This window comes from Mauremys mutica, chromosome 16 (assembly GCF_020497125.1).
Source record: "Mauremys mutica isolate MM-2020 ecotype Southern chromosome 16, ASM2049712v1, whole genome shotgun sequence".
Classification (NCBI taxonomy): domain Eukaryota; kingdom Metazoa; phylum Chordata; order Testudines; family Geoemydidae; genus Mauremys; species Mauremys mutica.
In genome coordinates this window covers 28,254,365-28,281,003 of record NC_059087.1, presented here as the reverse complement: position 1 = coordinate 28,281,003, position 26,639 = coordinate 28,254,365, and the positions used below count along the sequence as shown (strand labels likewise).

Below are 26,639 nucleotides of genomic sequence, written 5' to 3'. Positions count from 1 at the left end.
GCTGGAGCATTAGCACAGTCTGTTTCATGCAAGGAAATCCTTTGGTGGTGTCAATTAAAGGTTGCATAATGGTGCAATGTACGTTTCATTTATTGCCTTCACATCAAATATTGGGCCCTACCTCCCAGGCCTGAGAGTTAAATGAGAAGATCTGACCCCCTTTTTATTTTCCAAGCTTTTCAGTTAACCAGCATGCTTCACCTCTTGCGGCTGCCGACGGCTTAGGAAAAAGAAATCTTTATTTTATATTTTTTTGTATACTTGTACACAAGTAAAATAAAATGCATATCTATATATACTGCAATCGTAGTGAAGGAAAAGGCAGCATTCTTTAACAAATGCTGCCCATAAACATGGCATGACGGAAATGAACACGGTAAAACTGCAATATTCATAAACATAGGAGTAAAGTAGCATCGAATGCATCACCTCCGCAAATGGGAACTTGCAACGCCGTTTAGTATGAGTTCAAGTTACAAACAAATTTTAAACATTCTTTCAGGAGCATTTTCTTACATACTCTTCTGTTGTGTGTGTGTGTGTAAATTCTATTTCTTTACCATCTGCTGTAGCAACAGCTGCTATGTGAGTAAGTGCAGTTCCAAAGACCAAAAGGTATAACTCACAGGTTTCAGGACAAATAAATTATGTACATCTTGGTTTTGTCTTTTTTTTTTTTTTTTATAAAGGCATCCAGTTAACTTTTGTGTAACAAAGCTTTCTCGGGGAGTATAGCAGTTTGCTTCACTCTTGCAACATTGGTCAGCAAAATACTGGTGTTAACGTGTCATTGGCCAAGGGAAAGAGTTGCTTTTAGCATAACAACAGTAAGCTCCAGGCCAAGAGGGGAAGCAAAAGACTTAAGCTTGGCTGTAATGTGGTGCTGTTTCCTTGCTGGGTGAGGCGGCACTGGGCCTTCGACTTGTTTTTTTTCGAGCACCCCTGCCTCTTTTTGGTTGGGACTGTGGAGGGTTGAATGGGAGCTAGGAATTCTGGTTTCAACTTGGTCAAGGGAGGGTCTATAACGCTGGGGAAGGTCCCAAAGGGGGAGTCGTTTATCTGCTTGTTGCTCCCATTTTTGGAAGGGTCCGTTTCGATGTACTTGGTTTTGGACATGTTCTCCTTGTCTTTGAAAGGGTTGTTGGGGGACGGCCGGCTGCTGTGTGAAGACGGACCTGCCTTGCCCTTGGCTTCATAAATAAAGGATTTATCCGTTTCCGGTTGGCAGCACTTCTGGGCGCCGTCCCGGGAATTTAGAGGGGAGTCGGTGGTTGGCAGTTTGCCAGATCTGGTCTTAGTACTAAAAACACTTGTTCTTATCTGATTTAAAGAGTCAATACATCCTTCCAAGTCGCTGCTCTGCAGTCTTTTGAGGTCTCTCCCTGCCAAGTTACTGGGCAGATGGCACTCCAGCTCCGACGACGATCCTTTAAACTGTTTAAACCAATTCCAGAGGGACTGAGCCTGACAATCACAGATCCACTGGTTGCCATTTAAACGAAGGTATTGGAGGGAGACCAAGGGAGCCATCGTTTCTCCAGTGAGCACCGTCAAGTTGTTATTGAACAGATACAAGGTCATCACTTTCCCCAGGTCATGAAAAGACCTGCGGTGAACCAGGCTGACTCTGTTCTGGTGCAACAGGAGCCGATCCAGGTTGATCAGCCCACGAAAGACATTCTCTGACAAGCTCTTAATTTTATTACCATGCAAAAACAGGTAGGTGAGATTTGCAAGATCTAGGAAAGTGTCATCCAGCAGGTTCTGCAGGTTATTATCCTGAAGGTAGAGATGCTGCAAGGAGAACAACCCTCGGAAAAGCCCTGTGGAGAGCTCCAGGAGCCCACAGCGATCCAGGTGTAAGGCGTGAAGGTGAATGAGACCCCGGAAAGTGGTGGGATTGATGGACTTCAAGTTCACATTGTCACTGAGGTCTAACTCCTCCAGTTTGTCAAGCCCATAAAAGGCCCTGGACTCGATGAGGCTGATGTTGTTGGAATGGATCCAAAGGATAGTCATGTTGCGGCAGGACGTGAAGCTGGTGGACCTCACCAGGGTTATCTTGTTGTTGTGCAGGAAGATGCGCTGGGTCTGTATGGGGATCTCAGTGGGGATTACTGTCAGTCCCTGCTGCTGACAGCTTATTGTGATCTTGGGTTCACTGTAGCATACACACGCCCCGGGGCAAGATTCCACTTCCGACTGGATGTTCAAGCAAAGCACCAAAATCAGCAGTTTGCTTCCTAAAGGACAACAAAAATAGAAAGTAAATTAGAGTCAGTTACAGGAGAGCATTTTTCTCTGCAACTCATGTATTAGGCTGAAATTCACCTTTGCAAGTGCATTGCATTAACCACGCGGTATCCACAAACAGCATGTGCCAGGGGAGCCAAACAATTACAATAAAGAATTCAAACTCTTCTGCCACTCAATACAATAGTTAAAATCAATGTACGCTTGGAGCGAGACTCTGAATGCTGCATCAGTCTGTCACACTTGGGAGGACTCGGAGCTAGGCCACAAGTGGAAATTAGTGTTCTTATCATTTATTGCATTGTGTGTTGTGACGATCAGGAGGGGGAGGGAGGCTCTGGATAAATATCCTAACACACAGACAGTCCCTACCCCAAAGTAGTAAATAGCCTTAACCCCCGGAGGCATTTCTTTCCATTGCAGAATCACCGCTCCGTGTAGCACTATTCAACACTAGGACCAGGTCTACGCTACAGCCCTATATCGGTATAAATACGTTGCTCAAGGGTGTGACAAATCCACTCCCCTGAGTGATGTAGTTATATTAACCTAACTCCCGGGAAGGCAGTGCTATATTGGTGGGATAGCACTATGTTGGCTGCACCGCTGTACATGAAGACAAGCCCTCTGCTCAGGAATCAGGGGTAGCCGTGTTAGTCTTCATCCACAAAAACAACAAGGAGTCCGGTCGCACCTTAAAGACTAACAGATTTATTTGGGCATAAGCTTTCGTGAGTAAAAAACCTCACTTCTTCAGATGCATTAAGTGAAAGTTACAGCTGCAGGCATTCTATACTGACACATGGAGAGAAGGGAGTTACCTCACAAGAGGAGAACCAGTGTTGACAGGGCCAATTCGATCAGGGTGGATGTGGTCCATTCCCAATAATAGATGAGGAGGTGTCAATTCCAGGAGAAGCAAAGCTGTAATGAGCCAGCCACTCCCAGTCCCTATTCAAGCCCAAATTATGTCTCCTGATATAATGCCTGCATCTGTAACTTTCACTCCATGCACCTGAAGAAGTGGGATTTTTACCCACGAAAGCTTATGCCCAAATAAATCTGTTTCTCTACTCAGGAGTGGCCCAGGGCGGGGATGGCAGAGGGTGCAGTAGGCCAGGCATGGGTTGCATTGTGCCAGGCAGTGCTGGTGCTAGCCTCTTAGTCTGGCACACCACAACCCATGCTGCGCCCTCTGCCATCCCAGCCACCCACAAGCAGGTACGTGAATGTACAGAAATGTGAACTAGCATCTCTTCCTGCGCCTTTCCATCAGCTCTCTCTCTGCACTAACCCCTTTGTCCGACAGGAAATGATTGCATCCAACTGTCAGAAGAACTGACAAGCCAAGCATGTTTATAGAGACACACTAGGGCATTGGGCTTCATTTCTGCCTCTTCTAATGCTGATCACTTTGCCAGCCAAGTGCTATGTGATCTCATACCTTAGCCTTCCCTTTTCTCCTAGGAAATCCGTGCAGTCCCTCCGAAAGAGCAGCTGGGCATGGCTTATGCTTGCCAGAGGGTGACACTGTGCTGGGGGGAGGTTGTGCCCAGCTGGATTTAAGGACCCCTGAGAGTTTGCACCACAGGAGAATCTTTCATTTGTGCTTTGTGTGCAATGAGTGTGAAATGGCAACACATTTGCATGCTGAATCTCAGTCCCGCTCCTTCCCAGAGCCCAGCCCCACAAGACAAGGTGCTGAGGCCCAGACCCTCAGATGGGAGTTCCATGCCTAAATACCTTTGAGGATCTGGGCTTGCGTGCGTTCAACTCTCACTGAAGCTGGTGAGAGCTGAGAGCAGTCGTCCCTCACAGGGTCCAGCCGCAAGTACGCACTAGCAAAAAACTCACAAAGCAAGGTAGGTGACTTCTGAGGTGCATGCATGGCCAGATTAATCTTTTGTGGGCCCCAGAACCCAGACTGTGGCCCCTCCCCTGCCCCCCCACCCAAGGCCCATCCCCCGATTGGCCTCTCCTTCCTCCCCTCCCCCCGCTCGAGACCCTGCCCTGCTGCTTGCCCAGAGGGAGGGAGGGAGTGGAGAGGAGCAAGCAGGGGGTGGGCAGGGCCTCAGGGGGAAGGGGCTGAGTGGGGGCAGAGCCTCAGGGCAGAACGCAAGTGGAGTCGGGGGGCAGTGCCACGATCTGGGCACCAGGGCCACTTCTGAGTGTGGGGCTGGCACCAGAGCGCCCTTGGCACCCGGTACTGGGTGCATGCCTGGTTGTGAAATGAGACACGCTACAGGCGACAGGTCCAGTGTGTTCTCCTCTCCCCATAACCCAGAAACCCACAGGCCAGGGAGGCATCGACATGCGCCAGAGCTCGCAGCAAGAGATGCATCTTACCCTGGGCCCATCGCACCAGCGAGAGCCACAGGCTGAGACTAGCCTGAGGAACCAGGGAAGGCATTTTTAACAGGATTCTACTAGCAATTAGCAGCCACATAATTAGGTTGTTCCCTCTAACTAATCTGCTGAACCATGATCTGAAAGCAGCAGCGGCAGCACACGCCCGTTTGCGAAATGCCCCATGCCATTTGGAGCACATGATCGTCAAACACATGTGTCTCCTGGCTTTCCAGCTCATCACAGCCTCTGGCGCGAAGGAGACACACTCCTATCATGAGCCAGGAAAGCCCTCGCCAAGAGGCAAAGAGCACCTTTCTTTATTTGTTTCTATGGCAGGTTTGGTCTTTGTTAAGAAACCAGAAATGTTGGTCATACATTTTAATGCCTCTTTACACCTAAATTAAAAGTAGCAGCTTGAGAGCTGAGATCAGGCAGACCAAGACACTGACACGGAACCAGACAAATTAGCGAAACACAGAGAGAGTCCTGTCAGTTCCAGCCAACGTAGGTGCAATGGAATCAAAACACTGCTCGCGAATGGCTGAATGCATTTCACAGGCAAGCCTGAAAGCCGATACTGTATCTAATGCAATCTCCTCATCTCTGAGTCTAAGTAGCAACTTCAAACTCAGATGATAAGAGCATAAATCATATGGAAATTCCACCAAACTGTTTACCGAAGCAACGACAAAGGTATCAAAGCGGCTGAGGGGGAAGAGGCTCTTTCACGTGATAAAAGGCTGGCAACCTAGACGCGTGCTTCACTCCTGTCATAAAAATTCACTCTGCAGAGCTAATAAATCGGTTGCTGATCCAATAGTCCCATATAGACATGAGATTCCTGTACATCATATTTCACTCGGGAGAAGAAACCTCCCCAGCACGTTGGGATAATATGAGTCTGATATTATTATGTGCTGTGCCTCCCTGGAAGGCAGCGTGTTGGGCTCAGTATTATGACACATTCTGGCTGGCTTGTCATGTTTTGACACATCACAACCCGTTGTATGGAGTAAAGTAACACAAGGCAACTGAAGTCGCCTGCCGGGGAGGTGTCACACCAGGAGGAGCCTCTTGGGAAATTAAAACAATCCTGGCATCTCTCTGGCCAGCACGATTCCTCTCCCGCTAAGACAGAAAAACAGCAGGAAAGGAAATATGTCTTTCTGGAGGTTTCTTCACAGCGTGATTCATAGCATCGGGGGCTCAGGGATGGCGCTAGAGGGTGGAATTCAGTCTGCACCACAGCAGCATCCGCTCCATTGCAACAGAGCATCCGGGCGACACGGATTGCCTGGCAAACCAGGGCTGCTTCCAGCTCTTCCTCCCCTGCATTTACAACAGTGCAGGACCTAAAACCGACCAGGGAGCAAATCGAACTCGTCCCTGGATGCACCACACGCACCCTGCCGATATGTGAGGAGGGCACAACATAACCAATGCAGAAGACAGAAATCGGTGTGACGGCAAACCCATCTCCAGCCCTAGACAGGGGCCGGCAACGCTTGTGTATATACCGCTCCTCCCATGCGCAAGGGGCTGGGATCGCATGTCAATATACCCCCCCATCGCCCTCCTCAGAGCTATATCACCTGCTTTCAGTCCTGTCCATTTGGGTGTTTTGTACCGTTGTGCACCACAGGTCCCTGGTGGGGGCAGGGCCGGCGCAACCCATTAGGCGACCTAGGCGGTCACCTAGGGCACTAACATTTGGGGAATGGTGACTGTGGCGGCCGGATCTTCGGCTGCCCCGGTCATCGGTGGTATTTCGGGGGCGGGACCTTCCGCAGCCTCTATCAGGGGTGGCATTTCGGGGGTGGGACCTTCCACAGCCTCTGTCGGGGTGGCATTTCAGGGGCGGGACCTTCCACAGCCTCTGTCAGGGGTGGCATTTCAGGGGCTGGACCTTCCACAGCCTCTGTCAGGGGTGGCATTTCAGGGGTGGGACCTTCCACAGCCTCTGTCAGGGGTGGCATTTCAGGGGCTGGACACCTTCTGCAGCCTCTGTCGGGGGCGGTATTTCAGGGGCGGGGCCTTCCGCCGCCTAGGGCGGGAAAAAAGCTGGCGGCGCTCCTGGGTGGTGGACGCAGCTGCTGGCTGTGTGCCCAGGCCTAGCCCCAGTCTCTTGGCCTGCAGAGCCAGAGGCGTGGCAGGGTTTCTTCCCATCCCGCAGGAGCAGAAGGAAGGTGACAGGCCTTGCTCCTGCTGCTGGGAGCCCGTCCCGGGCTCTGATTCCTGCCGCTGGAGAAGCCGCGGAGGGGAAGTAATTCCAGGCAGCACAAGCATCTCTGCTGCTCTGGCTTTTAATTAGTGAGCTCGGTGCTAGCGAGTGGCTCATTTCACCACAGACAACTCCTGTCAATGGTCTCCTCAGCCTTTTCTCGCTCCCAGTTTGTTTCCCTTTGTTGGGCGGGGCCCTGCGCTCACAGGGCTCGCAGCACCGGTCACAAGGAGCCTGGCCGCCTTCCCCAGCCATCACAGCGGGACCCAGGACAGGCTGCTGGGTCCACGCCAGTGCTGCAGCCCCCAGCGATGGAAGAGTTCAGCGTAGGGCTGCCAGTTTTGGTTGGCCGTATTCCTGGAGGCTTCGTCCCATGACATCATCTTTAATTAAAGATTCAGCTTTAATTCCTGGAGACTCCAGGACAGTCCTGGAGGGCTGGCAACCCTAGTTCAGTGGGGCAGGGGCACTCATTCTCCTCCCAGCCTCCTCCCAAGGGTACAGCAGCTATTTCACTGCACTTGCCAGCCCAGGTCCCAGGGATGATCCGCCCCAGCCGGACCAGGAGCTCCCCTAAGATGTGCCCTGGTCTCTGCATGCCCCACCACCACCTGCTGCCATGGCATTTGCTCTGGACAAAACAGCCCCCTCCGTGTCCCAGCCTTTGGGCGAGGCTTTCACTGGGAGCTGGAACGTGGAGCCGGGCTCTATTTAAAAGATATGTGTGTGCGCATGTTTGTGAATGTGTGTGTGTGTGTAGTAGGTGTGTGGGGATTTGTGTGTGATTGTGGGTGGATGAGTTGTGTTGGCGAGGGGACGTGTGTAGGAAGCGGGTGGGTGTTTGTGTCTGCATCTGCCAGCTTTTGTGATCTGATCACGGGCCTCACAATATTTGATTTCTTCCTTCAACCCCAACTCTTGGACTGAGGTGAGATACTTTTTTATAGTGGAAACAAAATAAATACTTTTTTTTAAAAAAAAAAAGTTTCTAACCCTTTTGGCTGGGAAGAAAATTTGGGAAACATGGTCCCTACAAGCTCAGAAGGCAAATCGACAGAACTGGGATTATTTCTTCTTAAATCTCATGATTTTTGGAACCTGACTCATTAGTTTTGAATGCTGGGGCCTGACGATGCAGCTGTGTTCAAGCGGGTAGGCTAGTGTGTTTCCAGGTGTGTGTAATACGGGGGGTGTGTTTCTGAGTGTACGTGTGCTTGACAGTGTGTAAGAGGTATGTGTGTGTCTCTGTGTGTAGGATAGAGAGTGTGTGTGTGCATTTGTCAGTGTGCATGTGTGTACACTAGGTGGGGGTGTTTGTGAGTGTGTGTTGGCAAGTGTGCTATGTTTATTAGCAGTATTTGTACTGAGGTAGACCCTAGGGGCCCAGCCATGACCCAGACCCCCACTGTGCTAGGTGCTGTACAATCAGAACAGAAAGATGGTCCCTGCCCCAGAGAGCTCACAGTCTAAGACAGAGGTGGGCAAACTATGGCCCACAGGCCACATCCGGCCCGTGGGACCATCCTGCCCGGCCCCCGAGCTCCTGGCCTGGAGGCTCGCCCCCTGGCCCCTCCCCCGCTGTTCCCTCTCACCCCCAGCCTCAGCTCACCCTGCCGCCGGCACAATGCCCTGGCCGGCGGGGCTGCGAGCTCCTGGGGCAGCGCAGCTGCAGAGCCTGGCCTGACCCGGTGCTCTGAGCTGCGTGGTGGCGGCAGTGGCAGCGTGGCCTGGCTCCAGCCACCGGTGCTCCAGGCAGCGCGGTAAGAGGACAGGGAGCAGAGGGGGTTGGATAGAGGGCAGGGGAGTTCGGGGTGGTGGTCAGGGGGCAGGGGTGTGGATGGTGGTCGGGAGGAAAATGGGGGGTTGAATGGGGGTAAGGGTTCCAGGGGGAAGTCAGGAAGGAGCGGGGGGTTGGATGGGGTGGCAGGGGGCAGTCAGGGGCAGGGGTTCCGGGGACAGTCAGGGCACAGGGTGTGGGTGTGTGTGGATGGGGCAGGAGTCCCAGGAGGGGGCTGATAGGAGGTGGGGGCCGGGCCACGACCCCCTCCCCTAACCAGCCCTCCATACAATTTACGAAACCCGATGCGGCCCTCAGGCCAAAAAGTTTGCCCGCCCCTAGTCTAAGACAAGTGGTGGATACAGCCAGAGAGGGGAACACAAGGAAACAATGGGTCAGGATTGCTCAGCCTGATGGGCAATGGTCTCTGCACACAAGGGCCCAAGCCTTAGCAAGTCTGTTGTAAGCATCACAGCAAAAGCAAGTGTTAAGGAGGGATGGGAAGGGAGACAGTGAGGTAGCTTTGGGGATCTTTGCGGGGAGCTCCTCTCAAATGTGAGCGGCCGCCGGGGAGAAAGCATGAAGATGCTTGTTTGAAAATGCAGCAAGTGGGTGATGGAGGCGAACATCACTGACTGTTCGGAGGTGGGAGTCAACATCTGGACAGCGAATGATAGATGACAGGGAGGTGGGGAAAGGGCAAAGTGGAGATCGGCAGCACATATTCAATGGGACAGAGAGGAGGGAGCTGACGCAGCTAAAGCAATGAACTAGGAGACCGCAGCAGAGTCCTGAATGGGTGTGAGTCAGGCAAGACAGCATTGGTCGAGAAGAGAGAGAAGGACGGTGCAATAATGGAGGCATGAGACGACGAGCATTTGGATGGGAATTTTAGCGGTGGGATGGATAGGATCTCACAGCTGTTCTGCAGCAAGAACGGGCAAGATTTAGACATATCCTGGATGGGAGGTGCTAGAGAGAGGTCGGTGTCGAAGACAACACCCAGGTTACCAGCCTGAGTAACCGGCAGGGTGGTGGCACTTCCGAAGAGGGTGAGAAAGGAGGGAATGGGGAGGATTTAGTTGGTGTTGGTTCTGCCTTGAGCAGGGGGTGGGAGTAGATGACCTCCTGAGGTCTCTTCCAACCCTAATCTTCTGTGAGTCTATGATTTGGGGGTATTTTAAGAGCTGTTTCAGAGTGTGTGTGTGTGAGTGTGTGTTTGTCCATGTGCCTGCTTGCATGTTTCTGTTTGTATATATGTATGGGCTCCTCCATCTCCCTTTCCTTCTTTCACTCCCTGTCCCTCCCTCCATCTTCCTCTTCTCCTTCTTTTTCTCTCATCCTCCCCCTTCCTCCCCCCTGTGCTTTCTAGGTTCCCCACCTTGGGAGCTGACAGTTAAGGGGGACCCAGCCTGGGGGAACAACAGCCTTGTCTTTGTGGCCTGGGCAGCTCTTTGCATTTTGTCTGTCACCATTCACACCCTGCTGCCTCGGATTACCCCGAGCACAAAGCAGAGAAGAAAGAATTGGCACTTCAAAGCTCAGCCTGTGGGAGCACAGCGCAGGTACAGCAGAGATGTCGCACATACCAGCCAGGACAGTGGCCTGCAACCTCTCAGCCCTGTGACCAGGGTTAATTAAGTCCGAATAAAGGGGCCCAATCCTGGGAGGGGCTGAGCATCTGCAACTGTTGGGGGCCCCGATGGGAGTGGCCGGTGCGCAGGACCCCTTCGGATTGAGCCCCTTAGTCACCGAGGGAAACAGTGCTGAGGGGATTTTACTTCTGCGAGTTAAAAGAGGCCTGGTGTCATCTCCTGCCCATCGGGTTGCCAACTTCGTAATATTTAAAAACCGGACACTCCAGCAGGAGTGTCAGAGCCTCCCCCGAAGCCCCACCTCTTCCCCTAAGGACCCGCCCCTGCCCTGCCTCTTCACGAGGCCACGCCCCCATTTGCTCCCCTCCCCCCGTTTGGTCGCTGCTTTTCCCCCGCCTGACACAGGTAGAAGGCAGCCCAGGCTGAGCAGGGGCTGGCACAGGTGCTGACTCGGCGCCTCCCCATCTCGCCCCACCCATGGTAACTGGACTTTGGGTGTCCGGTCAGTAGATCTGACTGGATACTGTCAGGTCCCCTCTTCGACCGGACTCTCCGGTTGAAAACCAGACACCTGCCCATGCCCCAGACCAGAGCAAGGCCCTGGCTGTGTGCCTGTTAATCAGCCCATTCCCTTCCCTGTATGCAGAGAGCCTGCAACCCTGCAGGGCACTGCCTGTTACGCCACTGTGGGACTCGGAGTCCACAGGGTGGGCCCTGCCAGCACCCAGCTGAGAGGTCACTGATGGGGCAGGGCCCCTGATGGTGCCACCTGAACAAGAGAAGGCAGGTGACCAAAGGGATAGGCCTGGGGAGAGAGAGCAAGGGCCCAGCTACACCAGTGCCCGATTGGCACATTTTGAACACAGTTGCTTGTTTTCCCAGAGCTCTGCATTGCAAGCCCAGCTGTGGGTTCCAGTTCACTGCAGGGCCCCATATCCGCCCAGTCTAATGGCCCTGAAGTGTGTCCCACAGCTTGGGAGAGAGGAGACAGCAGACTCCTCCACACACCCAGAATGCTCCCACAGGATCAACCACCCCACTGCAGCACAGAGCCCCAGCCAAAGCCCCCACTCCCAGACCAGGCCCACCACCTCTAGCACTGTTTCAATCCCCACCCATCCCTGTGGCGGTAAAGACCCTCAGGGTGAGACTGATTTCAAATCCCCAGGAGGGACCCTTCCCTTCTCCCTTCCAGATCATGATTAAAACTTTACTGGTTCCGGTCAGAAAAGCAAAAGATAAAAAGAAAACTCAGCACCTGGCACCTTCAGTCCTTCCAAGAGCTTGGCTTGGAGTTTTGCATTTGTTCCTCCTGAGCTTTCTTTAAAGCCAGAAACCTCCTCCAGTCAAACAGCAGCACTTCCCCTTTGCCATACAAGTATTATGACTCATGGAACTGGGAAGCAATTAAAGTGGGTCCATTAGCTGCCTTTCTGCTAGTCCCAGGTGCGATCGCATTGTCAAACACAGCAATTAGAAAGAAAAGGCTCCTGGGGCCTCTAATAGACGCTTTGCAAACTTTCTAAGAGGCCAAAGCAAAATGCAATTTTCTGCAGTTTGCAGAGCCAGAACCTTTCCCTCCCGCTTTCCTCTTGTCTCTATTGATTTGGAGATATTATAATGCAGCTTTACTACAGTGGTGGGTCAATAATCATTTGAATTCACTCCGGGTTGGACATAAAGGGGCTACTTTACAATACAAAACGTTTTGCTGATGCAAACAGCACTTTACTTTTGTTTGTAGCATATGGCGTGAGGAGAGTGGCTTAATTCCCAGCTGTAAATTGCTATTGTTTGAAATTCACCCCATGGCTTTTAAACCCATTTTGTAAAGTAACTTCAGTTTCTCCCCTATTTTTGACTCAGGCGAAAGGATTTTGGGGGGAGCAGGGGTTATGTGTTTTAGGTTGAATGTGTGCTGGTAGGTTAATGGGATACAAGTTGGGTGGGGCTAGTCTCATGCCAGTAATTACACTCCCCAGTAATTACATCCACATGGAGTGGGGAAGAGTGCCCCATAACCTGGATAGGAGCATTCAGGGGGGAATCAACCTTATTACCATGCCCCCATGGGGGAGAAGCACTCCCCATGACTGCTAATGGGAACGATGCACCCCCGGTTGGTGGGGGAACAATCCAATTTGTGTCCAGGGTACCTATAACCCCATATTAGCTAGAGCCTTCAGTGCTACACGCTGAGCCAATTCTTTGAGCTCCGTCTCCATCAACCTTCAGGGCTTCATGTGGGTAGAGAGCCGGTACAATTTAGCTTATCACAGAGAAGGTGAAGGGAGTGACCCAATTGCAGCCTATAAGTATCTACATGGGGAACAAACATTTAATAATGGGCTCTAACACAATCCAGTGGCTGGAAGCTGAAGTTAGAGAAAGTCAGACTGAAAATAAGATGTACATTTTTAACGGAGAGTGTAATTAACCACTGGAGCAATTTAATTTGCCAAGGGGCGTGGTGGATTCCCCATCACTGACCATTTTTCAATCAAGATGGGATGTGTTTCTAAAAGCTCTGCTCTAGGAATTATTCTGGGGCAAGTCTCTGGCCTGTGTGATACAGGAGGTCAGACTAGATGACCACAGTGGTCCCTGCTGACCTTAGACTCTATGAATGGGACTTTGGTGGTACAGTAAGATACATTAATAAAGATGACATACTTGAAAACTATGTTACAAGAATGTTATTTGGTTTGCAAATCAAGCACTCAAACGTTAGGAAATGCCGGTCATCAGCACAACCTTAATTCTGTCTCCTTGTATAGCTACCCTGCACGCTGAATGAGGCATGGTCCTGTGGGAAAAAATAATACATAAGCATGTCATTAAAGATTGTTCCACGATGTATATGCGCAAGATGAATAGGCAACTGTACAGCTGTCATTCCCTCCCAACTCAACTTTGCAACCTCAATAACATTCTTTTACGTTTTTTATTTGGTATGTAATATCTTAGGGGGATATTTTTAAGGAAAAAGGGTAAACACAAGTTCTACGGTGTGCAACCAGGCTGGATAAAAATCAATGATTTAAAAAAAAATTAAATTCAAAATCTGATTTTTTATTTAAATTAGATTGTTTAAAATTTAAATTAAATATTTTTTTCTTTTAAAATAAACCTATGTAATTAAAATTAAAATTATGACAACTTAAACTTACCACAAACTGCTAAAATAATGTAAATTAAATAAAGAATAATAATATTCAAGCGGCATACGTTTGCTGCCAAAATTTTAAAGAAAGTCAAAGGACTGAACTGGTGGAAGTTGCTGGCTAAGAGTATGCTGAAGGGTTAAACCAGCATTCAACAGCAGTAGCTTCTTCTGCAGATATAGAGAGAATATTTTCTCCATTTCAGTTTATTCAATTAGTTCAGTTCAATGACTAGTTCATTCAAAGTTAAGAAACTGATTGAGAGTTGAAAAAGCAGGAAAGCTTGTTTGTCTCTTCCAGACTATAAATAAAATCTAAGTGTGACAGCATGAGATTCACTAGTTCTAAAATTTCAATGGACATGGTGACCAGAAACAACCAGTTCTATTCACTAGCTACAGATCATATTTCCTGTGTTTCATAAATTAGTTGGGTTTAAATGCAAAACATGTTTTGATAAACTTTCTTTTTTTAATGTATCCAGCACAGTTAAGGTAGATTTATTTAACTAATAAAAACAATTTTAAAATGCTGTGTTTGTGCATTTTTAATTGAATTCCAAATTCCATCCAAATGCAGCTGGATACAAATCAAAAGTAAAGCATTAATCATCACCTTGTAAATAAGAAATGCAACATTCCGCACTTTCTAACAAAATAAAAATGTAAAAATGAAGAATCTGAATAAATGCATGTTAAGCAATGTAATTGCTTAAATAAACGGGTACAGATATAGTACATCCTCCTGGTTAGCAAAAAGAAAGTATCAAATGATACCAGCAATACGAATCAACCTTTCCTTAAGATAATTAAATGTAAAAATACAAAATGAGGTTTAAATTGATTCTTTACAGCAAAATTTCTTACTTCACCCCCCCATCATGAAACATTAGTAGGGTTTGAACCCCAAACCTTCAACATAGACTCCTACAATTTGAGCTAAGCAATTAGCTAATAGTAGTAAACAGCTGCTATCTCAGAGGGGCATCGCAGCTTGCTGGGGCCATGTATTAGTTCTACTAGGAGTTATCCAGGCTGGCTCTATTTCCCCCTAACCACTCCAGCGACCCTCAGGTGTTCCTAGTACTTTGGCAGTAGCATTAGCCCACACTTGGAACGCTTGTGGTTAATTATGATGTGGGCAGGCTGTAAGCATTTCCCCAAGGAAATGGCGATTTTTTAACAGTTGATATTTCAGTAACAAAAAAGGCACTTCTCTAGCCTGAGGGCTTTTCCCCTGACAAATTTCAAAAGCCTTCTGCAAACCATGGAAATGTGAAATCTTCTCTAAGAAAAGGTTGCAGGAATCTTTCTGTTATGAAAAGTATCAGGCAACTTAACGTCACTAGGGCTCAGCTCCCCACCTATGACAATAGCAATAACAATACCACCAATTCAGCTAATATTTCCCTATTGTGGGCAGGGAATGAGAAAGCCACATTCTGTGGTTATGGAGTTTGCTGTAGAACCCACCTCTTCTTCCCAAAGAATCATGCTCCAGAATCTCAGCTTTCCTTCAAACAAAAATGTTCCCAGATCTCAGCTGCACAGACAACATTAACATGTGATCAATGTAGTAACATCTTCCTGAGTCTGGAGACAGCCTGAAACGATAGCTCTCAGTGGCATGAGCCACCCTATTTAGCTTTAAGAGTTAAAGGGTTGTTACAAAACTGGGCCTCCCGCATGGTTGTGCAATTGAGAGAAAAGGGATCCAGGAGTCTCTCTCCTTTCTTACATCCCCCTCACAGGGCTCAGTAGGTCCTTGTGCTTAGCAAAAGCAAGTAGGTAACATGGTGCTGTGATAGCACAATACCTCCAGGAGCTCATGCTGTATCATTCTGCCTGGAACGTCCTCGGTCCCCCATTCAGGCCTTGAATGTGAGGTCACTACGACCAGAGATTTCAGTGTGTCAGTGTCCTGCACAGAAACAAACTGTTTAGGTCCTGAATGACCAGTATCTAAGGTAGTGCAGGGAGTGGGAGAAACTCCAGGCGAATGGGCTCCTTTTCCACTACTCTAGAGAAGCACTGTGTTTGCCCTGTGCAGGGCTGGCTCCAGAGCCCAGCGGGGCAAGCACCCGCCTGGGGCGGCCCTTTCCCGGGGGGGCGGCAGGCTGGGCCGGCGGACCTGCCGCAGTCATGCCTGCGGGAGGTCCACCGGAGCCCCGGGAGCAGCGGACCTGCCGCAGGCATGACTGCGGAGGGGACGCTCGGCCGGCGGCTCCAGTGGACCTCCCTCAGGCATGACTGCGGACGGTTCGCTGGTCCCGCGGCTCGGCTGGACCTCCCGCAGGCATGCCTGCGGCAGCTCAACCAGAGCCGCCGGACCAGCGAACCGCCCGCAGCTGCGGGAGGTCCAGCCGAGCCGCGCGACCAGCGGACCCTCCGCAGTCATGCCCGCGGGAGGTCCGCTGCTCCCGCGGCTCGGGGGCGCCTCCCGGGCATGACTGCTTGGGGCGGCCAAATTTGTAGAGCCGCCCCTGGCCCTGTGCCAAGAAAGTGACTGTTAACAATAAGCATGTCCTCTAAAACACTCTCATACAAAGTGCTCTACAGCCTGACTCCACAATTCTAGAATCCCTAGGGATACAGATCCAAAACCAGCCACTTCTGGAACCCAGCAGCGATCCCGCACCAACAACACAGCACAGCAAGTAGTCTCTCAGGAAGATTTCCATGACACTGCAGGTGGAGCGTAGGAAGATGGAATGGAATCACTGAGCTGGGATCTGGCCCAGATATCAGAGTTAACACTTCCTTTGCTCTTGCATAGAACACAGTGGATTATCCTGGATTATCACAAGAAGCTCGGATCTTGGTTTTATACCTCGTCGAAAAGATGGCAGTTCCAGCAGCACAGTCACACAATGCCCCAGGCTGTTCACTGGCTCAGCACTGTCCCAGAGTGAGGAGTCCCACCAGATGAATCACCACTGGCCTCCCCTGAAGCACCTATAACCACTCTGGGGTAACTGATTCTGAACACGGGAATGTTTTCAATTGCCAGTGCCATTTCTTGAAGAAGCAGATCTTACTGTATTACTAGGCTTGGCTGAATTCCATTTTTTAATTATGTATAATTTTGACAGATAATATCAGTGTTAATTTTTAGGCATTTTTTTCCACTTCTATAAACTGAAATTTTCACAGTTGAGCAAAATTACGAGTTTTAAGCATTTTCTTTGATTTTTATCTATTTAGATTTTCACATTCGTGGGAAATGATGGGGGGAGGGGGGTCAGACAGTAATTATTTAAAGACCGTGGATATTGAGATTCACAAAGTTAAGGCTTTATTACCATTAAAACACAAATTGTCAGCATCACTTGATAAAATATACACAGTAAATATCCCTTAAATCAAACTCTGACTTCTCAAGCAGCAGTTTTCTTACTCTGCCTAGCTGTAAATTTCAGTTGTTAACAATGGAAATATATGTGGTGGTTTGTGTGTGTACTCTCAAGTTGCTTCTAAAATTACATTTGACCCCTCAGAGACCTGGGTTCTGCTTCCCCCATGGACTTCCTGTCTGACCTCCGGCTGGTACCTTACCTTAGGGACAGAGTCTCAAAGGTTTTTAGGCACCCAGAGATGCATCTAGGCATCTAGTGGGGTTTACAAAGCACCTGATCTTCTGGGCACTTCTGAAAATCCCACTAGGTGCCTACATACCTTTGAAAATCTGGCCTTTAGTCTGTGTGTGCCTCAGTGGCCCTCATGTACAATGGGTATAACAGCCCTGCTCTTCCTCAGTGGGTCTGTGAGGAGAAATAGGTTAGACATTGTGAGGTGCTCAGATACTAGGGTGAAGGGGCCACATAAGTACCACAGGTAGAGTGGGAACTTCTCTATACCACTGCTAGCCCTTCCCCTAGCTTTGTCTCCTTCTTTTCACCTATCCCCCTCCCACAGGCAGCAGGTGGAGCCCCCCTTTGGAGAGGCTAGCCCCCGGCTCTGTCCCTTCCGCCCTCATCCTCCGCCCCAGCCAGAGCCACAAGCCCTCCCCACCCGCAGAAGCCCGGAGTTTCCCCTCCCCTCAGCTGCAGGAGCCCCAGGCTGGCCGAAGCCCCAAGCCCCCCACCCACCCACCTGCCCGGAGGAGCCCTGGGCTAACCACAGCCCGGAACGACCCCCCACCTGCAGCCCGGAGTCCCTACGTGTGCCTCCTCAGCCACCCCAGAACCTGCATGGGGCATAAAGCAAAAAAATGTCGCTACCAAACCCCACAACCCTTGGCTCAGAGGGCTTGGCTGGATTTGTCCCCTGCTTCTCTCCTCAACATTCCCCCCTCTGTCCACACAGGGGGATTCCTGTTTTACAGGCTCATCTAAAGACTTCCAGATCCTTGGTTTAATTACCAGCCCTTTCTTATCTGAATCGCCCTGCTTCTATTTGCAAGCAAAATGCTGACTCCCTGCCCCAGGGCACAAGCTGGGACCAGCACCTCTCCTCTGAGGAATTCACATTCTACTACTCAGGCTGCAGGGCAGTTCAGAGCTCTGCCATGCTGCTAGGACCTGTGCCCGAGCAGAGCTCCTGTATGAAACTCGGGGAGAGAGGGGAGCAGGAGCCCCCTTCTCGTCTCCACTAAATGGCACCCCTGGGAAGGGAGCCACAAATATTTCTGACCTCAGCACCATGGTGGAATCAGAGGTTTGTAAAAGTGCATCTAAAGCCGGACAAGCTGCAGCATCAACCTATGGGACTGGAGGCGGCTCACTTGCCTGGTAACCCAGGGCAGCAAGGGCAGGCACATGGAGAGCAGGAGGGGGGAGAATTGCTCACCCTAGGCACAGGTGGCAAAGCCCAGAGTAACTGCGCCAAGCTCCTGGGAGATGGTGGAGCCATGGCACGAGTGGTGTGGCCAACCCAGGCGGTTCCATCGCAATTCTCATGATTTCGGGGTGGCATTTTCCTGTCACGAAAACATGATGGAAGGCGCCAACTCGCAAATTGTCCCTTACAAAATGGCTGCCAGCGCCTCAGTGGAGCTGAAGCCAGCCGATTTCCCTACAATCTATCTGCACGGGGAAGGGAGGCTGCCCTTAATAAAGTTGGCTGATGCCCCCCCCACTGTTCTCAGTGAGACTGAAGCCAGGGCCACAGGCAACATGGCTGCCAGTCTGTGGGTCAGGGGCTGGGCAGGACACAGGGACTATGAGGGGCAGCAGTGACGTTGCAGCTGGGATTGGAGAGTTGGGGAAGTAGGGCACTGGGGGAGCAAAAAGAGGCAGATTTTGGGGTCCCAGGAGAGTGAGGGGCGGGGGGAGGGAGGGGTGTTCGGAGTGGGGGAAGTAGGGGAGGAGTGGGGAAGGAAGTGGAGGGAGGCCGGGAGGCACGACAGAGGAGGGGGAGGGGAGGGGAGGGAGGCCCAGAGCAGGGGGAGGCAGGGGACGAGTGGGGTGGGGGCGTGCTGCTCAGTCTGACACAAAGGAGGCAGTGGGGAGTCAAGAAAGTGTTGCTTAAAAGGCTAGAGCATCCCATACTGTTTTTATGGTGCTATCGCTTATCTGAATGACTGACACAAGTTGAAAGTATCGGTAACGCACCCACCCGTAACAGGAAGAGAAGTTCTGTGTGCGAGTGCGACTCCCGATGCCTTAATTAGGTCAGTGATTCTCAAACTACCATCCAGCCCGTCTTCTGTCACGGGAAATGAACGAGAGGGGAGAGAATTGGGACAGTGTGAGGAGATGGAGAGCGACTGCTCTCCATCCCTTGAGGGGAGGGATAGCTCAGTGGTTTGAGCATTGACCTGCTAAGCCCAGGGTTGTAAGTTCAATCCCTGGGGGGGGCCACTTAGGGATCTGGTGCAAAAATTGGTCCTGCTAGTGAAGGCAGGGGGGTGGACTCAATGACCTTCCCTTCCAATTCTAGGAGATTGGTATATCTCCAATTATTCCCTTTTTTTGCCCTTCCTCAGGGGTGAGCAGGGGGTAAATGGAGTCTTCATACGAGCAGCCAGGGAGAGGCCGAGTGTGTTCAAGGTTGACTTGTCAACCTGACGCCCTTGCACATGCACTGGCAGAGGAGAGAGGGGTGTTAACAAGTCATAAGACCGACTACAACAGGATTTTTGGTAATCTCATGATTGGGGGGGAGGGGTCTGAATCGTGATTTTTTATTTCTTGACGTTGGCAAACACTGAATGAGAGGCAGGCTCTCTACCAGACGGGGGGAGCCGGCCTTGGAGCAAACCAGCTAAGGGAAGGGGGAGTCACAGGATCTCTCTTAAAGCACTTCTGGTTTCACCATCCACCAGCGAATCCAGCCCCGTCCACCAGAGAGAGTCCCAAGGAGAAGGAAATCAGCCCAGCGTCTTCCTTCCCCAGTAAGCCTGTGTCTTCCCCATCACCGGTTTTCCCACAATCCCCTGCCATCACAACCTGGGCCCTCACCGCTGTTCATTCCCAGGCTCCCCGGTACACATTCCATGGTGCGCACGGTACGTTTTCTTATTCCCAGCTAAAAACCACGACAGAGAGCTAATACGCGTGTAAATCTGAATGCTGCTGCCCCTTATCAGATGTCAGCATTGTCTCCTATGCAGTTTCAGCATTCGACACACTTGGCTGCGCTATGCAACTCTCTCATCCTCTCTCGCCAGATATGAAAGGAGACAGCCACGACCCTATAAATGCATTTCCCTAAGATGTGCAGGCTCTGTGAAGCCAAACTAAACACGAATACAATAGGATGCTAATAATACACCTTCCTGCTTGCACGGAACCCAGCAAGATAGCACTGGGGAAAAGCTTCCAATCCCCAGCCTGTACACGGCTCCAGACTGATGAAGCCCCGCATAATACATTGTATGGAAGGAACAATTAATTGAGTCCTACATTTTAAGGCCAGAAGAGACCATTATGATCATCAAATTTGATCTATATAACACAGGGCAAAGAATATCACCCAGTGATTCATGCACCAAGTCCGTAATTTCTGCTTGAGCTGCAGCATGTCTCTTGGAAATATACCCAGTCTTGATTAAAAGACTCACTCCAGTTGATGGAATGCTTACCACATCCCTTGATAATCTGTCCCACTGGTTATTTACCCTCATTGTTACAAATTTGCACCGTATTTCCTGTTTGAATAAGTCTAGATTCAACTTCCAGTATTTGGATTTTGTTAGGACTTTGTTTACTAGATTAGAGCCTTCTTGTTCTTTAATCAGATTAAAATCGCCTCCCGCCTCATACCTTAGATTCCCCTGTTTACACATCCAAGGATCATGTTCATCCCTTTTGCCACAGCATAGCATTGAGAGCTCGTGTTCATTTGGTTATTTACTATGGCCCCTAAGTCCTTTTCAGAGTCACTGTTTTCCACAATGCAGTTCCCCAGCTTCCAAACATGGCCTATATTCTTTGTTCCAAGGTGGATGTCCTGGCATTTAGCTGTATTAAGATGCATGTTGTTTGATTCTCACCAGTTTACCAGATTGCTCTGTACTGGTGACCCATCTCCATTATTTATCAACAATCTTTGTGTCATCTGCAAACGTTACCAGCAATGGGTTTATATTGGCTTCCAGACCGTTCATAGAATATGGACTAACGTTGGGCTGAGAATCGATCCTGTGGGACCGCACTGGAAACCCCCGACTTGGTGATGATTCCTCATTAACAATTAGGTTTTGAGATCTATCAGTTAGCCACTTTTTAATTCATTTAGCTACATTGATTTTGTATTTTTAATCAGGTGTCATGCTGCAGTAAGTGAAACGCCTTACAGAAATCTCGGTATATTACGAATACACAAATATATAAGGGGCCATCATTTTGTTCTGTGTTTGAAGAACACATAGTGCTAGAGGTGCCGGAACATGGGGACCAGGGGGCCATGGACCCATCACTTTTTACCAGCCATAAGGGCAAGCAATGGGGGGAGGGGGCAGAGAGGAGCGAATGGGGGGGGTTAGGAGGAAGAGGTGGTGAAGGGGGGATAGGCAGCGCAAGGGCAGGGGTTTGGGGAAATGGGGCTGCATAGGGGAGGGGACTCGGGGGGAAGGGACAGCATGAGGGCAGGGGCTTGTGGAGAAGGGGTGGCGTGAGGGCAGGTCCTGAGGGGAAGGGCATCATGGGAAGGGACAGGGCCATGGTTTGGGTGCTGGTGGCTCCACCCTCTCTTTTAGGGAGCTTCCGTCACTCCTGCGATAGGGTCCTGGACTCGTAGGGGAATCTCAATAGAAAATAACAAATAAAGTATCTTTAACCTCATGAAAGAAAAATCTCAGGTTTGTCTGAGATCTGTTTTCCATGAAACTATGCTGCTTGGTATTTGTTATTTTTCCAGCCTTTAGTTCTTTATTGGTGAAGCCCTATATCGGCCTTCCAGGGTTTTTGTTTTGCTCAGGATTGATGTCAGGCTAACTAGCAGATAATTACCCGGGTCAGCCCACTTGCTCTTTTGAAATGGTGGCATGACCTTGGCTTTCACCTAGTCCTCTGGAATAGCGCCAGTTTTCTAGGATTTATGAACAATTAGAATCAACATTTGGAGAGCTCCTTGGCCAGGTTTTTAAACCATCTTGCACTGACCCGCTGGGAGGAGGAGCAGATGAGCCAGAGCCATGGCGGAACTCATGTCATTATCTATAAACCATTCTGGATTGATGGCGTCTAGCGGCAGCCTGGGACATCCCCAGAGACCACTATCCATATTGTCCTTTGGCAGCTTGCTCGAGTGCTCTGGCCAGTTTCACAAAGGAGTAAAAACGTTCTGAGCATTGACTCCCCCAGAGGTTCTTTGTGCTTTCTCTAGGAGCTACTTCCTGATGCACAAAGGCTATTATCTCTCTTTTAAAACAACAGACATTAGTTACTGATCCAAACTATCATTGGTTAAACATCATCCGAGTCGGAGTGCGTATTGTTGCCATGTTGCTGCCTTTTCATGCTGGTTGAAGGCATCACTTGCGGGTGGCACCAATTTGCCAGGAATTCACCCCCTGTTGGATCTGATTAATTAATGAAAAGAACCAAACCATTGAGAGCTGTTTGCGGAAAACAAAATTCGCTTCCCGGTCCTGAGCTGGCAGCAACCCATTAAGCGGTGTGCCCCGTGGCAGCTTTGCCCGTCCTCACACGGCATTTCCAGCGCAGCAGAAACCCCCTCATGTTATTAAGGGAAACTTTCATATTGCTCTTGCCTTTTGGAAAGTGCACAGGGAAGTCACGCTGTTTAATTGTTCCCTATTGCTGGGCTTTTAGGAGACAGGACCAGCACTTGTAGGGAGAGTCAGTGCCACTTGCCATTTTAGTGCTAGTAAAAATCAAGTCATTGAAAGAGTCAAACAAGGTAACATTTCTCAGATTACAAAAAGGACATTTTATTACCAAACACCTAATTAACCTGTGGAACTCACTGCCCCAAGGCATCACTGAGCACAGCAGGATTCAGAATAGGATTAGCAGGAGCTCAGTCAGAGCTAGCATGGGTATGTCTCCTCAGACTGGGAATTACAAACACACCCTCAGTGTCAACAGATTCTCACCCATGTCCGTTCGACCTCCTTTTAGGCATGTGTATGCTGCAAGAACCTCCAAGAAATGGCCTTTTCTCCTCCCACTGCTCCAGCCCATTCTCAGGATGCCCTCTTGTGCTTCAGCCAGTTGTTCTGGACTTTCTCCAGAATTTGCACGGCGAATGAGTGTTCTTGCTGGGGGGTGCTTCATGGCCTGTGCATTGGGAAAACACCTGCTTTTGATGCAGCCTAGAATCCTGATGGCCCCCACTGCTAGGGTGACCAGACAGCAAGAGTGAAAAATCGGGACAGAGGGTGGGGGGTAATAGGAGCTTATATAAGAAAAAGCCCCAATTATCGGGACTGTCCCTACAAAATCGGGACATCTGGTCACCCTACCCACTGCTGAGCCAGCACAATGCTCCTCCCCTCCCCGCCGCCATCCTCAGGATGCTGCTCTCAGAAATGCCTTTCGTTATCAGCCCCCGCCAGCTCTGCTACCCAGGGGTCACCTTAGGAGATCTCAGCTCCCAGATGCATAGCTCGACATTAGCTCATGCTAAAATCCAACAGCTCTTGCTTTCTCCTCTCGCCTAGTGGCTTTAAATCCTGCTGAAGGTGACGCCTGTCATTGAGCCGTTGTGATGCTAGCTGGTGCCCAGGGGCTGGCTAATCCTGGATGTGGAAGGTCCCTGCGGGGAGATTCGCTGTGGATAGACAAGAGGGGCATATGGCTACTGGTCTGGTTCAAGATCACTGTGTGCAGCAAAGCCCAACTGGCCCCACTTCCTCCTATAAACACCTCCTCCCTTGGCAGCCGCAAGGGAAGGTAGTAATAGCCGCAGGCCAGGGAGCCTGGAGTTCCCTACCTGCCCACTGTGGGCTTGGGTAGGGCACTGCCGGTGACGCCAGGGGCTCTGTACTGGGGGCGGGCAGCTGGGGGTTAGGGGCAGCTCTCTAGAGAAGGAAGAGGAGTGTGGGTCATTTCCGGGCAAGGGGACCCATCCTCGGTGCCCTACAGAGTGTAATAGGAATGAGCGCCAAGGGGTTCTGTAGGGACAACTCTGAAATCCTGCAGACTGTAAGGAGACTTGAGGCATTTCTAGAGCAGGCTAGCGCCCACTAGAACCTTCTCCCGAGGGCAGTTCCAGGTTTGTCCCTCCGAAGGCCCCACCCTACACTGGTTCAGTCACAGAATACAGCTGCGCTAGGAATGTTCCCAGCGTTTACCGAGTTAACGGCGAGTCCCAGGAGCCGGAGAAGGACATTAACAGGCCAGAGGCAAAGGAGAAAAGGGAGGTTTTACAAGCAGGTGTGAGCAAGAATGCATATATCCTTGTCTATCACCTCCCATCTCAGGGGCTCACCTCAGGAAAACAACATTATTTCCATTATACAGATGGGGAAACTGAGGCACTGAACAATTTGAAAAGACTCGCCTGAGGTCACACAGAAAATCTGTGGCAAAGCTAAGAATTACACCCATTCTCCCACTGTCAGTCCTCTGCTCTAATCACAAGCTCAGGAAAGTCAATGACAGAAAGAAATCTGAGGAGAAGAAATCTGAGGCGGCACGGACTACCAGGGAGATAGCTCTCATGCCCACATTGGACAGAAAGTGGGGAAGAAGCCAGTGCCAGGTGAGAGAAGGAGGCAGCAGAGAGACAAACACAAGGAGGAAGAGAAAAGTAGTGCATTGAGGGGGTTAAAAGTAAGGGAAATTTGGGAACGGATTCTTCAACAAATAGGGGAATGGGTGAATTGTTTGAGGGCGAGGAGACTGGCTGGACTTATACTGCTTCTAAAGAACAAGTGATACCAGCCAAACGGTCCCCAGAGAACCACTCCAAATCCTCAAACATGCAAAAACCCTTTGCCTCACATCCAGTCCCTGATCCTCACAAGGAAAAAGAGGAAAATCCTGCCTTTCAGACTGAATGTTCGTGCTACACAAATCCATTTCTACTCAGACACATCAGCAATGGCTGTGTTAAAAGATAGATAGATAGATAAAGCTTTTATTAAAACATTCTATCCAGTGTCTCCTGAAATTGTACTTGATGGATGAATTCAGAGTAGGTTGGCTAGAACCGCTGTCATGTGGACAGAAATATGTCTGGATAATCTGAAGTAAAGCATAATGCTAACGGGTGATGCAGTAAGTGGAGGGGGGTTGTGCGGTCAGGAGCTGCTGGGATGAATGTGAGAGCCAGACTTATTAGACGTCTTCATCAGCGATCAGGAGAGAAGAAAAGCGGGTTAATTAAATTAGCCCCTCCTGAGTTTGGAGGCGCTGCCAGTTTCAATGGGGACAGAGGAATAATGTCAAAGGAGCCTTAAAAGAGGAAAAAGCAAGTTGATTTTGCTTGGAAAAATGCAGCTACTTCTTGCGGAAGATATTAACTCCCCCAGCTATTCTGTGTGAGAGGAAAACCTGGGAAGCCACGGTGCTCTTGTAACTTCTTCTGCCCTGCAGATCTGTGTGTCCTTGTCCCGTAGGCCCTGTGCCCTGCAAATATTCCAGCACCACTTTGGAATCTGTATCATTCTTTTTGCGTACAGAGGAAATATTTTCAGGGAGACCTGAGGTTTTATATCGACTCTCCTGACGCTAGCATTACCAAGAAAGCAAGTGAGACGATAACTCCGAAATGCTTTTAAACTAGACAGAGCTGGAACCAGGAAGTCAAAACATCACCCGCATTCGCCTTGACAGAATATGACCCGTGCAGCGACTTCCCGGAGTGAGATTACAGAACTGTCACTCACCACCACTGCAGAACATTGGAATTAGTGGATCAGTCCAGTGATGAATGTGTTGCCTTAACTTTCAGTGTGAGCCACTCGGATCACCTCTCTTTTTTCACAGGTTTAGCTCATGACAGGCAGCGCGTCTCTGACAAGGCAGGGCAGGCTGCTGAGGCCTGGCTCTGTATCAGTGTTGCCAACTCTCACGATTTCATTGCACGTCTCACAATCTCTGGTGCTCTTCTTAAAACCCCAGCTCCTGGAGTGATTTATTTAACTCAGCTTTCATTGTTTTTCAAGTCAGTCTCTAGCGCTCTGGGTTGCAATGAAGAGCTTGAAAGCATGAGCCAAGTGCCTCCTAAAGGCTCAGAAAGCAGAAAACAAACAACGAAGAATCCAGGATTTTTTTTTTAAATCTAATGATTTTTTTAAACCAATCTCACAATTCTGGTTGGCAAGGCAGGTTTACTAGGAATGAGATTTGGATAAAGTGAACCCCCCCAGGTCACAAAGTTCCCGCCAAACGGGGGGACAAACCTCTCCTGATTCACATTTTCCAGGATTATTTCCCCATTTCTCCCGGCCTTTGCGCTGCCTGGCTCCCAGAACTGGAAGCACCTCAACAAGAAAGGCCTCTCCTATAGCATCTCCATGCCAGCAGAAGCTGGAAGTACTGGGAATCTCACAAAAAAAGCCCAATCTTCAGTCCCAAGAGGCTCAGACAAGTCGGGAACAAGGCTCCAACAAGCATAAAAAAATTTAGGGGAGGAGGGTTATTCTAATTTCCCCTAGCACCATGGACTTTAGAGGTAGCACAGACTATTAGATCACCCACAGCCAGTGAAGGATGGGTCTTTACACGGCATTGTCCATGGTGTCAGTAGAACAGTCTCGCGGTCTAATGCAACTCACTGTCGGGAAGGGTCCTTTCATTTTATTCTCCTGTCCCTGGGTTCTACCAGGTCCCATGACTTCTTGTTTTCCTCCTTTGTGCCATTCGTAGCATCTAGCTTAACCCCAAGTAATTCTTGTCGCTCCCTGGTGTTTATCCCCGTCAGCTC

General features: G+C 49.9%; 1 protein-coding gene across 1 annotated transcript in view; it reads right to left on the bottom strand.

The window, feature by feature from the left end:
• Positions 1 to 228: 228 nt before the first annotated feature.
• Positions 229 to 26,639, bottom strand: part of RTN4R (reticulon 4 receptor) — a 123,434-nt gene continuing 97,023 nt past the window's right edge. The window contains exon 2 of the mRNA XM_044989514.1: positions 229 to 2,243. Within this exon, the coding sequence (XP_044845449.1) occupies positions 814 to 2,243 (1,430 nt within the window). The 3' untranslated portion in view covers positions 229 to 813. The remainder of the gene's footprint in view (positions 2,244 to 26,639) is intronic.